Source organism: Micropterus dolomieu, linkage group LG06, assembly GCF_021292245.1.
Source record: "Micropterus dolomieu isolate WLL.071019.BEF.003 ecotype Adirondacks linkage group LG06, ASM2129224v1, whole genome shotgun sequence".
Classification (NCBI taxonomy): Eukaryota; Metazoa; Chordata; class Actinopteri; order Centrarchiformes; family Centrarchidae; genus Micropterus; species Micropterus dolomieu.
Window position 1 is genome coordinate 20203722 of NC_060155.1, and position 15016 is coordinate 20218737.

The 15016-nt window shown below is 41.8% G+C and overlaps 2 protein-coding genes across 4 annotated transcripts in view; one reads left to right on the forward strand and one right to left on the reverse strand.

Annotated features, from left to right (window-relative positions):
* Window positions 1-7606, forward strand: part of dipk1aa (divergent protein kinase domain 1Aa) — a 13655-nt gene extending 6049 nt beyond the window's left edge. Inside the window, exons 2-6 of the mRNA XM_046051871.1 lie at window positions 2764-2898; window positions 4505-4612; window positions 4704-4880; window positions 4993-5124; window positions 5225-7606. Coding sequence (XP_045907827.1) covers window positions 2764-2898; window positions 4505-4612; window positions 4704-4880; window positions 4993-5124; window positions 5225-5905 — 1233 coding nt within the window. The 3' untranslated portion in view covers window positions 5906-7606. The remainder of the gene's footprint in view (window positions 1-2763; window positions 2899-4504; window positions 4613-4703; window positions 4881-4992; window positions 5125-5224) is intronic.
* Window positions 7607-9351: 1745 nt separating this feature from the next.
* rpl5a (ribosomal protein L5a) lies at window positions 9352-13122 on the reverse strand. Of its 3 annotated transcripts, none has more exons than XM_046052853.1 (8): window positions 12970-13122; window positions 12549-12618; window positions 12319-12434; window positions 12095-12229; window positions 11764-11966; window positions 10956-11133; window positions 9834-9922; window positions 9352-9524 (listed from the first exon to the last, which is right to left on the reverse strand). In XM_046052853.1, exons 1-8 carry the CDS (start codon window positions 12970-12972, stop codon window positions 9422-9424), a joined length of 897 nt encoding a protein of 298 aa, XP_045908809.1. In that variant the 5' UTR covers window positions 12973-13122; the 3' UTR covers window positions 9352-9421. The 3 variants fall into 3 exon arrangements, with proteins under 3 accessions (XP_045908809.1, XP_045908808.1, XP_045908807.1); XM_046052852.1 differs by lacking the exon at window positions 12970-13122 and adding an exon at window positions 12838-12858; XM_046052851.1 differs by lacking the exon at window positions 12970-13122 and adding an exon at window positions 12713-12849.
* Between the last annotated feature and the right edge of the window lie 1894 nt (window positions 13123-15016).

Consider the following 15016-nt stretch of genomic DNA (forward strand, 5'->3'; position numbering starts at 1 on the left):
TTTGTCACGTGACAGCTGGCTACAGGCAGTGGTAAGCAGGCAACACAGGAAACAGAATGATTAGTTCAGGACTCATCACTGTGGGTCTCTGGGTTTGAGTCGTTCATTTGTCACGTGACAGCTGGCTACAGGCAGTGGTAAGCAGGCAACACAGGAAACAGAATGATTAGTTCAGGACTCATCACTGTGGGTCTCTGGGTTTGAGTCGTTCATTTGTCACGTGACAGCTGGCTACAGGCAGTGGTAAGCAGGCAACACAGGAAACAGAATGATTAGTTCAGGACTCATCACTGTGGGTCTCTGGGTTTGAGTCGTTCATTTGTCACGTGACAGCTGGCTACAGGCAGTGGTAAGCAGGCAACACAGGAAACAGAATGATTAGTTCAGGACTCATCACTGTGGGTCTCTGGGTTTGAGTCGTTCATTTGTCACGTGACAGCTGGCTACAGGCAGTGGTAAGCAGGCAACACAGGAAACAGAATGATTAGTTCAGGACTCATCACTGTGGGTCTCTGGGTTTGAGTCGTTCATTTGTCACGTGACAGCTGGCTACAGGCAGTGGTAAGCAGGCAACACAGGAAACAGAATGATTAGTTCAGGACTCATCACTGTGGGTCTCTGGGTTTGAGTCGTTCATTTGTCACGTGACAGCTGGCTACAGGCAGTGGTAAGCAGGCAACACAGGAAACAGAATGATTAGTTCAGGACTCATCACTGTGGGTCTCTGGGTTTGAGTCGTTCATTTGTCACGTGACAGCTGGCTACAGGCAGTGGTAAGCAGGCAACACAGGAAACAGAATGATTAGTTCAGGACTCATAACTGTGGGTTTCTGGGTTTGAGTCGTTCATTTGTCACGTGACATCTCGGCTACTGTGGAGCAGGAATGAACTAATCGTTCAGCGCTCACGTGTCCTCCTCGGAGTCTCTTCACTCGGCAGGCTGACTTACTGCCAGCACCGGGAATGAGAGGCAAGTCTGCTGTCAGGTAACAATCACTGGACTGACATATAGCCTATCTAATATCTATTTTGATAATTTTGTGACATTTAATAAAGCATAACGTTATTACAGCGCAGTGATGTTGTGCTAAGTTATAGTTTGAACACAGCCGCACCGTAACTTTAGTCCTGCCAGTGTTTACAGCCAACAGCTGATGAGAGTTGTTCTGGGTCCACTTCAGCAGCGTTAGTGTTAGCCCTGTGGTTTGTTTACAGCTAACCCGGTCCGCCAGAGAACGCAACTTAACTTTTACTTTTTATTTATCGACAGAGCTGTGCTGTTGTTTCACCGCTCCTCACTGGTGAACAGCCTGCAGTGTTTGAGATTATTATTAAATTAGTAAAATTTTAGTGTGTTTTATTCATCTAGTGTGTTATTACTTCAATATATTCCCTGTAAATCTGATGTTAATATATAGATTTTACTCATGGATAGGCGTTAGGCTACTGTATGAATGAGCACTTTAGAGATATAGTGATAGTAATTATAATTATATATATACACAGGTGCTGGTCATATAATTAGAATATCATCAAAAAGTTGATTTATTTCAGTAATTCCATTCAAAAAGTGAAACTTGGATATTATATTCATTCATTACACACAGACTGATATATTTCAAATGTTTATTTCATTTAATTGTGATGATTAAAACTGACAACTAATATATCAGTCTGTGTGGAATGAATGTATAAATTATACAAGTTTCACTTTTTGAATGGAATTACTGAAATAAATCAACTTTTTGATGATATTCTAATTATATGACCAGTACCTACGGCTGGTCTGATAGTATACTCAGGAAAGATTGTGAAAATGGACGGATTTAGCCGGAGTAGTGGCTTAATCGAATATTGACAACATTGAATATTGACTACATATTTCTGTGGTTTTTACATGGTTTGAATTTGGTTGTGGCTCCATGGGGCTTTATAGAACCATGATAGAGAAAGATCAAGAGGTGAATTTGTGCATTATACTTTGTCAATTAGAGCAAGCCAGGCAGCCTTCTGTGTTTGAGAACTGCGCTGTTGTTTTTAAATCGCCCACTAGAGGGCTGCAGCGCCGCAATAACCAGCCTAGTTAAAATGAATGAAATTAACGAAATGACAAACAGAAAGATTAGTTCATTTTAATGAACGAGATTTGGTGACTCGAGTCTTTCAAAACAGTGACTTTTCCCATCACTAGCATTAACTTCCACAATATGGCAGAAACAACAAAAGGGCCTATGTCCAAAGGGGCCATGTGAGACGTGATGTGTGGATCCTGTGACATGGGCCCTAATTTGATGTTATTTGCTTTGTTTTTTTAACGAGACAAAACCAGAGTGGAATGTCTCTCTGGAACAACTGAATCTATACCTCCAAACCATTTTCCAGCTTAATGAGCTATTTTTGCACATGGCGACTAATCAGCCAGCAAGCATTTTGTTATGGGACAATCCCATGCTCTCACCATAGTAACCTATTATGTGACTAAGTTTGATTAGGGAGTGCAAAAGTATTGCTTGAATCTATGCCCTTTTGGCTTACTCTGCTTGTATAACATGTTAATACAGGCAGTATACCTCAGGCTGGATACGTAGATTAATAATTTCATTACATGAATGGACACTGAAAAACAACATGAACATTTTCAAGATTACACAGGGTGAACAAATTCTATATCAATTGTTGGACTAATCTGGTATATAGTTAATCTGGCATACTTTCAGGATGTGGATCAATTTAAGAGTTTCTATTTCTGCTTGCCCTTCGCAGGCTCGGATCTCCTTTGTGCGGGTGAAGTACCTGTTCCTTACGTGGCTGACTGTGCTGGTGGGGAGCTGGGTGCTCTATGTGCAATACTCTGCTTACACAGAGCTGTGCAGAGGACACGAGTGCAAGAACGCCATTGTAAGTGACGGCTTTGTTCATTTATCTCATTTGTTTAGACCCTGTTATTTTAAAGACGTCATATTATGCTCATTTTCAGGTTCAATATCTTATTTAGGGGTTGTACCAGAACAGGTTTACATGGTGTCAAAACACCATATTTTTTGTCATTCTGCACATTGCTGCAGCACCTCCTTTTTACCCTGTGTGTTGAGTGAAGCATCTCACTTCTATAAAATCTTTGTTGGGAGTTGAACATGCGCAGTACCTAGTTCAGGACTGCTAGCCAATCAGAAGCAGAGTAGGACAGGCCCTGACTAGGTGGTAACCACAGCTTCAGTTCAGCTGTAGATGTTCCAGAACCAGGTTTGCAGCCTAGACTGGAGCAAGAGTTTTAAATAAAACATAAAAAATAAAAGTTATTCATTTGTAACAAATTTATCTTTCATATGTAACATTTAACTGTGCACTGTCTGTACATCACAGTAACAACTTTATGTCCGTTGACTGCCTGGAGGATATCTAACGTTCGGTAGGGAAGGTGGGGTGAGGGGAGGCAGCAGGCGTCTTGTCACTGTGTGTGTTGCAGCTCAGTGTATTTCTCCACCAGTGTTTTTTGAGGTTATGCCACACTAGCTGTTTGGCGAGCATGACACGTGTTACAAAGTGATGCAGATAGTTTATGGAAGTAAAGGCTGGACTACTATGCAGCTGTTTTCAGGCAGTTCAGGAGCAGTGTTTTCTGTGAGAGATGGTAACTCCCTTTGGGTTGGACTTTGGGCCTTTTCACTTTGCAAACCTATTACATGCACAAAATAGATATATAACTAAATAAACGAAAGGGAAACATCCCCCAAAAAAAGCATAATATGACCTCTTTAAATAAGTTTTGTAATTGACCTTTAGTTTGTAATTACCACTGCATGATGAACCTCTGGCCTGCTGGTGTGTCAACCTCAATCATTTATAAGTGGTTGTTATTTGAAAATGACACAAGTCAAGATATAATCTGATCTCTGTTTAAGATAGGGCTGCACGATATGGCCAAAAATGTTATCACGATAAAAAGTTTAATTTCTTTTGATATCAATAATTATCACAATAAGTATCAAATCTTTATTTCTTTTGAGTTTAAAGGCTGATTTTTGCTACTGAGTGAAAGTTGAAGAAACCTGATGGTTAATTGTGGTTTAAACTCATCTTGGTCAACACTTCATGCCAAGCAGTGGATCACTTCACAAATCTGAGGCAGAAAATTAAAAACAATTATGATAAAGTCTTTGTAAAATTAAGTAAAAGCTTTTTTCAGTCCTTTTTTATGCAACAACATAACCATCTTAATAAAAAATGAAGTCCTAATTCGTATATGATTCAAGTGAATAAAATCAAACATTTATTGAATATCTATTGAACATTTGTTATATTGTTATTAAAAAATTTTTTTATTTCATTATTATTATTATTGTTATTGTTTTATTGTCCAGCCCAAGTATAAGACCTAGAAAAGTAACATCCCTCCTCTGTTGTGATTAGGGACACCCAGGGCCTGATAATGATAGATTCTAATGGATGAATAAAATGGCAAAAAAGCTTAACGTGAAATCACACTTCCTGTATTTTCTTCAAGTGTGATAAATACAGGAGGGGAATCATCGATGGCTCTGCCTGCAGCAGTCTGTGCGACAAAGAAACACTCTACATGGGCCGGTGTTTGTCTATGCTGCCCAATAACCAGGTGGGAACATTTAACATCCTGTTAAACGTGTAACTCTACTACTCGTAATGTTCAATGTGTTAAATGTTTGTTTTGGCATTGTGTTTGCCAGGTGTACACAGGAAGCTGGGGAGACCATGATGGGATCGTCCGCTGTAGGTTGGGGGAGGTCGCGCACTACGAGCTGGGCGAGGAGCCGGAGCCACGGAGAGAAGCCCCCGTGTTCGACAAGCCCACCAGAGGCACATCAGTGGAGAAGTTCCGAGAGATGGTCTTTAATCACCTCAAGGTAAAGGGCGTGAGTTAGAGAGGTTCTTATAGAACTGCAAATTGTAGTCTGTGGCGGACTAAAGACTGAAAGGACCCTCTGTGAGTTGCTGTTTCCACTCTCTTTCCACTAGTCCAAGCTTGGAGAGCAGGCTAACCTCGCCACCCTCGTCAGCCAGATCCTCTCTGTCGCTGATGGCAACAAAGATGGACGTGTGTCACTGCCAGAAGCCCGCTCTACATGGGCCCTCTTGCAGATGGATGAGGTATAATAACAAGCCACAAAATACATTTGTGTTTTCGTATATGATGTCTTGGCTCTCATTTTCTCCAGCCCTTGACAGATTTGTGCTCTGTGTATTTGAGGTGCTGCTGGGCCTGCTGCTCCAGGACCGTGGACACACTCCTCGCTTACTGGGCTACTGTGGGGACCTGTACATGACGGAGCGAGTTCCCTACGGGCCCTTGTATGGTTTGTCTCTTCCCTGGCCGCTAGTATCCTGGGTGCCCAGCAGCTTGCAGCGCACTATGGACCAGTGGTTCACCCCCTCATGGCCTCGCAAAGCTAAGATCTCCATGGGCCTGCTGGAGCTGGTGGAGGACATCTTCCACGGTACCTATGGCAGCTTTCTGATCTGCGATATTGCCGCGGCACACTTTGGTTATACCGACCGCCATGAGCTCCGTCTGACTAACACCCGAGCGGTGGTTCCTGAGAACGAGTTCAAACGCAAAATGCGGGTGCTGAAGTGTGAGACTGATGCCGACTGTGTCTACGGGGTGGACTGCCGGACGTCATGTGATGTGTCAGAGAAACGGTGCAAGGAGGAGCCAGTTCAGCCAAACTTGGCCAAGGCATGTGGGACACTGAAGGACTACCTCCTGCGTGGAGCACCGTCAGAGCTGAGGGAGGAGCTCGAGAGGCAGTTGTACGCCTGCATGGCTCTCAAGGGTAATGCTGGACAGATGAACATGGAGCACTCGCTTATCCTCAACAACCTGAAAGCTCTGCTGTGGAGACAGATCTCACACACCAAGGACTCGTGACGAGGCGAGGATGTCCTTCTGAAATCATGCCAGTCAGTTTCTCACACGGAGCCGATTATTAAAGATGCTGTGATTTAGGAATAGCAAATTTAACAAAGTAATTTTTATCAACTCTTAACACTTATGAATGGTCAAGGTGAAGGAGACCCTACCTCCTCTACCCCCAGTTTCACCAGTTCGTGGGCCTGGAAAACACGTCCAAATCCATAAGACTAAAATAAACGGAATGATTGCATGTTCCCATCAGTCACACTAAATGCAGCCACATTAGATTGGATTGTATTTTTCACCGCAGTTGATGTGAATGTTACAGGGGCACGTCTTGAAAAACAGACTTGTAAACAGATGAGTTAGTTGTTAGTCTCAAGAGTTGGGAGACCAAGTTGCTGTTTGAGCCACAAAATCACGCTGATGCGTATGGGCTAACAAGGTTCATCAAAGATGGGTTTATTCTGTTTTGGGAAAACAAGAATTAAATCTGAGACTTGTCAAAGGCGGTGTAATGAAAGCTCCTTAATTTTGTTGTTACACGTTAACATAATCAGGGAGTGTACGTTGAGGCTGGTGATATTCTATATTTCATTTTTGAAAAAGACTAATTCATTTCCTAAAACAACTGGGCACTGTAGTTTTTTGCCAACATTACTGAAAGAGGAGTAAACGGGGGCACCCCAGTGGAGCGCGTACCACATATCAAAGCTGAGTCCTTACCACAGCAGCCTGGGTTTGTGTTCAAGCCAGGACCCTTCGCTGCATGTCATCCCTTCTCTCTACAGTTATCGCTATTATAAAAAAGCAGAAATGCCAAACAAAAGGAGCAAACAGGGTGTTTGTTGGACACTACAGGGCCAATGTTCATCATAATGAAGAGAGGTCTATTCTGGAAAAAAATTTAGTGAGAGACAAACTATCTTTAGAGTTTTCTTAGGGGAGTAGTTGACCAGAATAAAAATATAGGCTATCACCACACTTACCAAGTACAGATTGGTGGCACATTAAAGGAAAAAACTACAAATTAATGGAGAAATTTAAGGGATGACACTGCCTCCAGAGACTTGAAGAATCTATGCCAAGGAGCACTGAAGCTGTTCTGGAGGCTTTTCCTTGAATTGTCACTCATCTGCACAACAAAGCGAGGCAGTTCGTTAGCTTTAAAGTGGACAATGTGTTAACATTTGTCTGTCAGTGTTTTACTGTATGTCAGTGTACTTCACTCTGCTGTAGATTCTCCACCTGCAACACTAGTGGCATCGTCAATGCTGCATTGACAAAGAGAAATATAGATGTATTTAATTTGGTTTGTGAATGTTCTCTACTTGTATTTCTCACTGAAAAGAGCATTTGTGGTAATCTGCTGTGTCATTGTTTTTAGATTTTATGTCTCAGTGCCATAGAGATCATGCTTAAGTCATCTGAATGTTTATCACCAGTGATGGTGGAGAACTTTTGTCAAATCCTGTGATCACATTTGAATGCTGTATAAAAGTATTTTTCCTTAATCCCATTCAAACATTGCTGTTCAGTTGCTGTGGCGGAGTTGACAACCTGACTTGTTTTACCACTTTAAAATGAATTCAGAACAGACGTGACCCGTTGTCAAGGCTTGTGGTCAACGCTGCTGTTTTGTATTTTAAAAATGTTTACTTGTTGAAGAGACCAGCATGATTTTGCACAATTAAACTACATGCCACTTCACCGTAACTTGTTGACTCTGTTCAGTTCTGTTTAACGCACCCGCAAGTTATACTTTGATTCATATGATGCTTTCGCATTATCCCTGTAAAAATTCATGGGTGTAATAACGAAAACCAAAACAAGAAATACAGGTGCTGGTCATATAATTGGAATATCATCAAAAAGTTGATTTATTTAAGTAATTCCATTCAAAAAGTGAAACTTGTATAATGTATACATTCATTCCACACAGACTGATATATTTCAAGTGTTCATTCCTTTTAATTTTGATGATTATAACTGACAACTAATGAAAACCCCAAAATCAGTATCTCAGAAAATTAGAATATTGTGAAAAGGTTCAATATTGAAGACACCTGGTGCCACACTCTAATCAGCTAATTAACTCAAAACACCTGCAAAGGCCTTTAAATGGTCTCTCAGTCTAGTTCTGTAGGCTACACAATCATGGGGAAGACTGCTGACTTGACACCTTGCACAAGGAGGGCAAGACACAGAAGGTCATTGCTAAAGAGGCTGGCTGTTCACAGAGCTCTGTGTCCAAGCACATTAATAGAGGGACGAAGGGAAGGAAAAGATGTGGTAGAAAGTGTACAAGCAATAGGGATAACCGCACCCTGGAGAGGACTGTGAAACAAAACCCATTCAAAAATGTGGGGGAGATTCACAAAGAGTGGACTGCAGCTGGAGTCAGTGCTTCAAGAACCACCACGCACAGACGTATGCAGGACATGGGTTTCAGCTGTCGCATTCCTTGTCAAGCCACTCTTGAACAAGACACAGCGTCAGAAGCGTCTCACCTGGGCTAAAGAATAAAATGACTGGACTGCTGCCGAGTGGTCCAAAGTTATGTTCTCTGATGAAAGTAAATTTTGCATTTCCTTTGGAAATCAAGGTCCCAGAGTCTGGAGGAAGAGAGGAGAGGCATAGAATCCACTTTGCTTGAAGTCCAGTGTAAAGTTTCCACAGTCAGTGATGGTTTGGGGTGCCATGTCATCTGCTGGTGTTGGTCCACTGTGTTTTCTGAGCTCCAAGGTCAACGCAGCCATCTACCAGGAAGTTTTAGAGCACTTCATGCTTCCTGCTGCTGACCAACTTTATGGAGATGCAGATTTCATTTTCCAACAGGACTTGGCACCTGCACAGTCTCAAAGCTACCAGTACCTGGTTTAAGGACCATGGTATCCTTGTTCTTAATTGACCAGTAAACTCACCTGACCTTAACCCTATAGAAAATCTATGGGGTATTGTCAAGAGGAAGATGCGATACGTCAGACCCAACAATGCAGAAGAGCTGAAAGCCACTATCAGAGCAACCTGGGCTCTCATAACACCTGAGCAGTGCCACAGACTGATCGACTCCATGCCACGCCGCATTGCTGCAGTAATTCAGGCAAAAGGAGCCCCAACTAAGTATTGAGTGCTGTACATGCTCATACTTTACAGTTGGACATTTCTAAAAATCCTTTTTTGTATTGGTCTTAATATTCTAGTTTTTGGAGATACTGAATTTGGGATTTTCATTAGTTGTCAGTTTTAATCATCACAATTAAATGAAAAACATTTGAAATATCAGTCTGTGTGGAATGAATATAATATCCAAGTTTCACTTTTTGAATGGAATTACTGAATTAAATTAACTTTTTGATGATATTCTAATTATGACCAGCACCTGTATGTTCTTTTAAGATAGTACAACCACTCAACACAAAACTCGTTAAAAAAAAAAAAAAACTGACAGAAACAAGAGCTTGCATTTGAAATAAATTTATTTGTCTGGTGTGTGTGTGTGTATTCGCAGGGGAGCGTTGTGGCAAGCCTCTAACCGTCCCCTGCTTCTTGTTCTTGTGCTCGTAAGAAGCTGGCCTTTTTCTGGGCGACGCGGTCCTTCCTCTGTGCCAGAGATAACTTGGCGCGATTCCACCTGCCCGGAAAGAGACATCAGCAGCAACTCCATTAACATTCAGCACAATGTTTGTCTGCTCAGCACTGGGATCTTCCCAGTACAGCTATTCAATACTTAGACAGCGAGCTCGCGTTAAGGACAGTTCCCCCCGGGTATCCATGTGATGTGGGTATTTTATTTATTATTTTTTAAAGGGTAACGTTGTCTTAATCTGCCCTCAAGAACCAGGGAAAAATTCACCTTTCAATTTTGTCTCATGTTACTGCATCACCAATGCTGGCTTAGAGAAGGAAAAAAGCAATTACGATATGGAAATAAGGAACCCACCTCTTCTTCTTGACGTCTTTTTTGGGTTTCTTTTCGTGTACGGGGTTTGCTCTGATGTTGGCGTGTGCTTTTTTGTACATTTCTTCTACCTGAAAAGAACATGTATATTAAATGTAGGACACAGGCATTTCACCCGTGCATGATGATTCGTCTGGCTTCTGTCATTGCGCTGCAATACAATAACAGATGTGTGCTTGGGTTCGTCTTGTTTCTCTCAGCCCCGTCTTGAAAGGACAGTAAACATCAGCTAATGCAAATGAAGGACCAACTACATTTTGCTCAGCATGCTTTCTATCATCATCAAGAAGCAGACAAGAACCAGCAAACACAATCTGTGTCAAACTAACCCAAATTATGTTATGAGACATTCTGTATGCCATGTGGACTGGGTAGACAGCTTTCAGTCACCATCTATCTACAAGAGGCAGCTCATGCTATTCAAGGAATCTGCAACTCAATACTGTATTGCATCAAGCCAGATCTGAGCTGTGTCTACATTTTATAGTTCAATAACACTGATCAAACCCCAGTTTGAAAACTACTTTGGGAAAATGCACTCAGCATTTGCCTTTTCTTTGTACTCATGGTTAATCAGAGATGTCATTGCTCTCTGGTGGACAAATTATGTAATTGAGACACTATTTCGAAATTACCTCAAACATACTGTGGGTATTTCTGTACTGAAACTGGTTATGTATTGAGCAAACTATACACTGATAAGATATATCAGCAATAAAGTAATCTCAGCCGGCTATAAATTACTTCAAAGATTACAGCTTGTCAGTTCTACATGAAGCATTCAGGAAAGAAGCATTACTGTTGAAATACTTTTCCTGTTTTGAGATGTCCATGTCCTGACAAAAGGTAACTGAACCAATTAATTTACTTGATGAGGTGTGACCAACAACCGTGATGTGCATCTAATGCAATTAAAAAACTAACACCAAAACATTAATCTATTGCTGCAGTTGTTTTTTCCTTTTCCTCCAGTAACTTAACATCCTTACACTAACAGGCTACTTTATCGAGCGAGAAAACAGAACCATGGCCAGAGATGCTTTGCTGTAGTCTCAAAGTGTCGTGCAGTGTCTTATTTTTGTGAGTGAGGAGCCGCTCTCTTACTGTGTCTGGCGTGACTCCGTTCTTGATGAAGCGAGAGAACTGTTTCTTGTAAGCATCCTCGTCCTCCTCCATCAGGTACGACATGTAGTCGGCCACGTTCATGCCCAAGATGTGTTTCCGATGCACCTCCGCGTTGAACTCTTTACTCTCTGGGTCGTAACCAGGGAAGCGCTTTAGACTGGAAACAAGGAAGAGCAGAGATCCCATGTGGTTTAGTGATGGACTCCGACAATCCAGCATTTCCAAACACTTCAACTCTTACTTGACTGAATCATTTTTACACTTGTAATGTGTATCCCCACCCGAACGTGTGTGCTTTGGTTCGTCTTGCTTCTCTCAGCCCCGTCTTGAAAGGACAGTAAACATCAGCTAATGCAAATGAAGGACCAACTACATTTTGCTCAGCATGCTTTCTATCATCATCAAGAAGCAGACAAGAACCAGCAAACACAAACAGGGCCAACACCGTCACTGACCCACAGCATGAAAACTATGATTGGGTCTACGCAAGTGGAAATGTGTTTAAGAAAACAGAAAAAGGGAAATTAATGTCCTCTTTTGCAAAAATAATACTTCTGTGAGGAGAGTGCGTTTTATTGATGTAAATACTTTGTTAGAGGGTTTAGTCATTTAAGTGCCACTTGGGAACACTTGCAAACTAAGATTCCTTCTTCTTGAAATCTTTTTTTGAAGTTGTTTGGAAGAAAAAAACTCCCAAGTGCACATTTGTTGTAACTGGAAAGATATTTCCTTGAATCCTTACTTAAAACCACAAGTACAGTGGAGAGGACACACGCCTCATACTGACCTGTGAGGAATAGCCAGCCCTCCGTCGACTGCCCCCTTCAGCGCTCCGAACACCTTGTTCCCTGTGGTGGTTCTGGCCAGGCCTGCATCCAGGTAACAAGTGAAGGCGCCTGGCTGTCCGTCAATGCTCTCCACATTGAACTCATCTCCCGTCACCTCCACCTGGCCCTCGTACACCTGGTCCATGCCAAACTTGTGCAGCAGCTAATGAGCAGGAAGCAGGTACAAGAGAAACAAACACTCATCACATTGCTATTTCTGCACAAATCTTGCTGGCCTGTTCATGTGTGGCCTGCTGATATCTGCCACTTTGTGTGCATACGTGCTCTCACCCGGCGAGCCAGCAGCAGTCCGGTGCAGTAGGCCGCAGCGTAGTTAGTAAGGCCTACAGTGATGCCATATTTGGGCAGCTCGTGAGAGTAAGCAGCACACACAATCTGGTCTCCTTCAATCTTTGCATAGGCAATCTGGAAAAGAGAGGCAGGCATGTGAGAGTCAGGTAACTTTCAACACGTGACCGCATGAGTTTCACTCTCGAGTCTCTCGGCTCCCTGACCTGGCAGCAGACATCCCTGTTGGAGAACCTGACGATCATTCGGTACTTGGGTGTGTTGTACTTGTTCTTGTCCTGCACAACCAGGCGCTTGCGGGCGTAGAAGTCAGTTTTCCCCTCTGTGGAGTTAACGAGAGCAAATGATTACTGAAGCTGCTTTAACACATTTAAAGAGGGGCTTGGCGCATGCGCAGTATCGACGCTGTGAAGCTGGTGTATAAATATTTCCATACCTCTTCTTCTCCTGAATTTGACTTCATATCTCTTGAAGTAGGCCTTGTTCTTCACCACTTTGACGAAACCCTGAGAGAAAATGCAGAGTCAAGATGTTAAGACCGAAAAACTGTTGACACACTTCACCTAAATACTAAAGTATTGAATGTCAGATGATTCGCACTTCACGGTGTTGACAGTGACAGTTTTTTAATAAGTTATTAAACGCTTGGTGAGAGTGTCCTGCGGTGTAGCTGAGCTGAGGTTTCATCAGCCATGGAGGCGCCACGCTGGAGCTCAGCGGCTCACCGGCATAGTGAGGCCGCAAACATCCGGCAACATCTGACACTCAAACCACCGGAGACACTCTTCTACCATCAAACACATCTCAACACACACATATTACTCGGCACTGGATGTATATCGATAGATTTCACTCACCATTTTAGGGGTATTCTGTTCCTCTTCCTTCTGGTCTCAGACGCCGTCTCTGGATAGCGGAAGACTGACCGGTGCCCTTCCTTAGCGGGACGCGCCGTGAGCCGCAGCGCCCCCTGCTGCACCGGAGGTCACCACGAACCAACAGGGGGCAGCAACGACACGGGCACAGCAGGGGTTTTATGTAGCCTACAGTTTATGGGTTCACCTCATCTTCTTCTTTTTAATGGAGAATTTACAACCAACTGTCGTGATACACTGTTCTTACATCATTTTAATCAGTCCCATGTTTTGTAGACAGGTGTAGGTGAAGGTTGTTTTGAGGTCAAGGTGAAGAAAAGTATTTAATCCATTTGCATATTTTGGACAGAGAAGAATTCCAGGATCCACTATTTGTGCAGACATCACATGTTCCGCTTGGATGCGTCCCAGTGAGGTGTAAAGATTAATTTAGTGCGTCCCATTCTTTTCCTACTAACCAGGCACTCTTTTTTTCCTACTTTTCTTTAGTGACCTGACGTCTTGCTGGATCTGTTATAAATGCCTTCCTTTAGTAGGCCTATCTTTATCCCAAATCCTCCGCCAATGCATCTTAATTTTGTTCCAAATGAAAAATTTGGTTTCTTCCTTACTTATTTGTTTTGCCAACTCTACTTGATTAGCTTTGAATCTCTTTTTTGCAAGATGGTGTACTGTTTCAGTTCTATAAAAACTGTATATCCATTCCTGGTCTAATAATTCTATATAGAAATTGCAAAATATGATAGAGAACATGTTGTCTGCATCTTGAAGAGGAATGTTTGAGACTAGCCAGGGCTGCACTTTAGTCTGAACTTTTTCAGGGTTTTGATTTTCTCTATCCACTGTAGTGGAAGTCAAATTGCCAGTTGTTCCCACATCTTCCACAACATTGATTTAGTAGTTTCTCTTTAGTATGTAGGTAATATAACAATATGATATCATACATTGCTATTTTGCCTAATTAACTGTACATGCATTGGAAAGCAAAATGATGTGAATTTAGCTGTTCAGGAACTGTCCAAATAGAGAAAGTGTGTTGTATTGTATTTGTTAATAATTTGTGCCAGGTGTTATAAGCACTTTCCTGTTAAATAATGATACCAGTACCAATTGTAATGGCAGAAAATTGTTTCCTCTTACATTTAATCTTTCATGCATGTGTTTATTCTCTTTTATTAATAAGTTCTTCAAAGACTAGGGTTTGTTACTCAATTATGTGCTTAATCCTTCACCAGCAATAAACAGTTTCCACTAATAAGAAATGCAGCTCAGAAGTGCTTTACAAAACAAAAACAAAGACAAGAGCAGACAATTTAACAACACTTACACAATTTGAATACATTTAAAACAAGGATGGGGGTGAAATAATAAAAAAATAACAGGAAATCATTCTTACTATCATCAAAATCAAATAACAAAGTCGTAATGACATATTATAGTGACAGTTTTAATTTATTTTAATCCCCACAATTTGTGTCCAAAACTACAGAAAGCAGCTTCACTGTGTTAGATTTTAGTACAGTGAGCAGCAGTCTGACATATTTGCGCTGTATCAACCAGTTATTTTGAGGCAAGTTTATAAATACATGAAAATCATAAATATACATATTAAAATTCATCCTAAAACTAACTAGAAGTCATTGCAGGGAAGTTAAACATAAATTTTAGCTACAGTCATATAAATTAGCATTAATGGCTTGATGGCATGCAATGATGATGAGGCCTGTTTGCTTTCAGACAACCGGATGCTCTATGTGATAGTTTGTGAGGCAACTTCTCTTGATGTATCATCTATGTTGTGAAATGAAGCAACTCAAAAAAATCATGATGATTTGGGCTGGAAACGTACAGATGATGAAATCTCTGAAGCTTGGGTGGATTTTAAATCCAGAAAGAGGTCACAAAATTTGACCAGTGAATCAGAATCTGAGACAGATTTCTGTCTCTGTCCACAAGAGTCCTGAGCATTTTCTCATATTTGCACATTGCTTGCTCCACCAAGACTCAGCTCCTCTGACCTCTGCTGGCA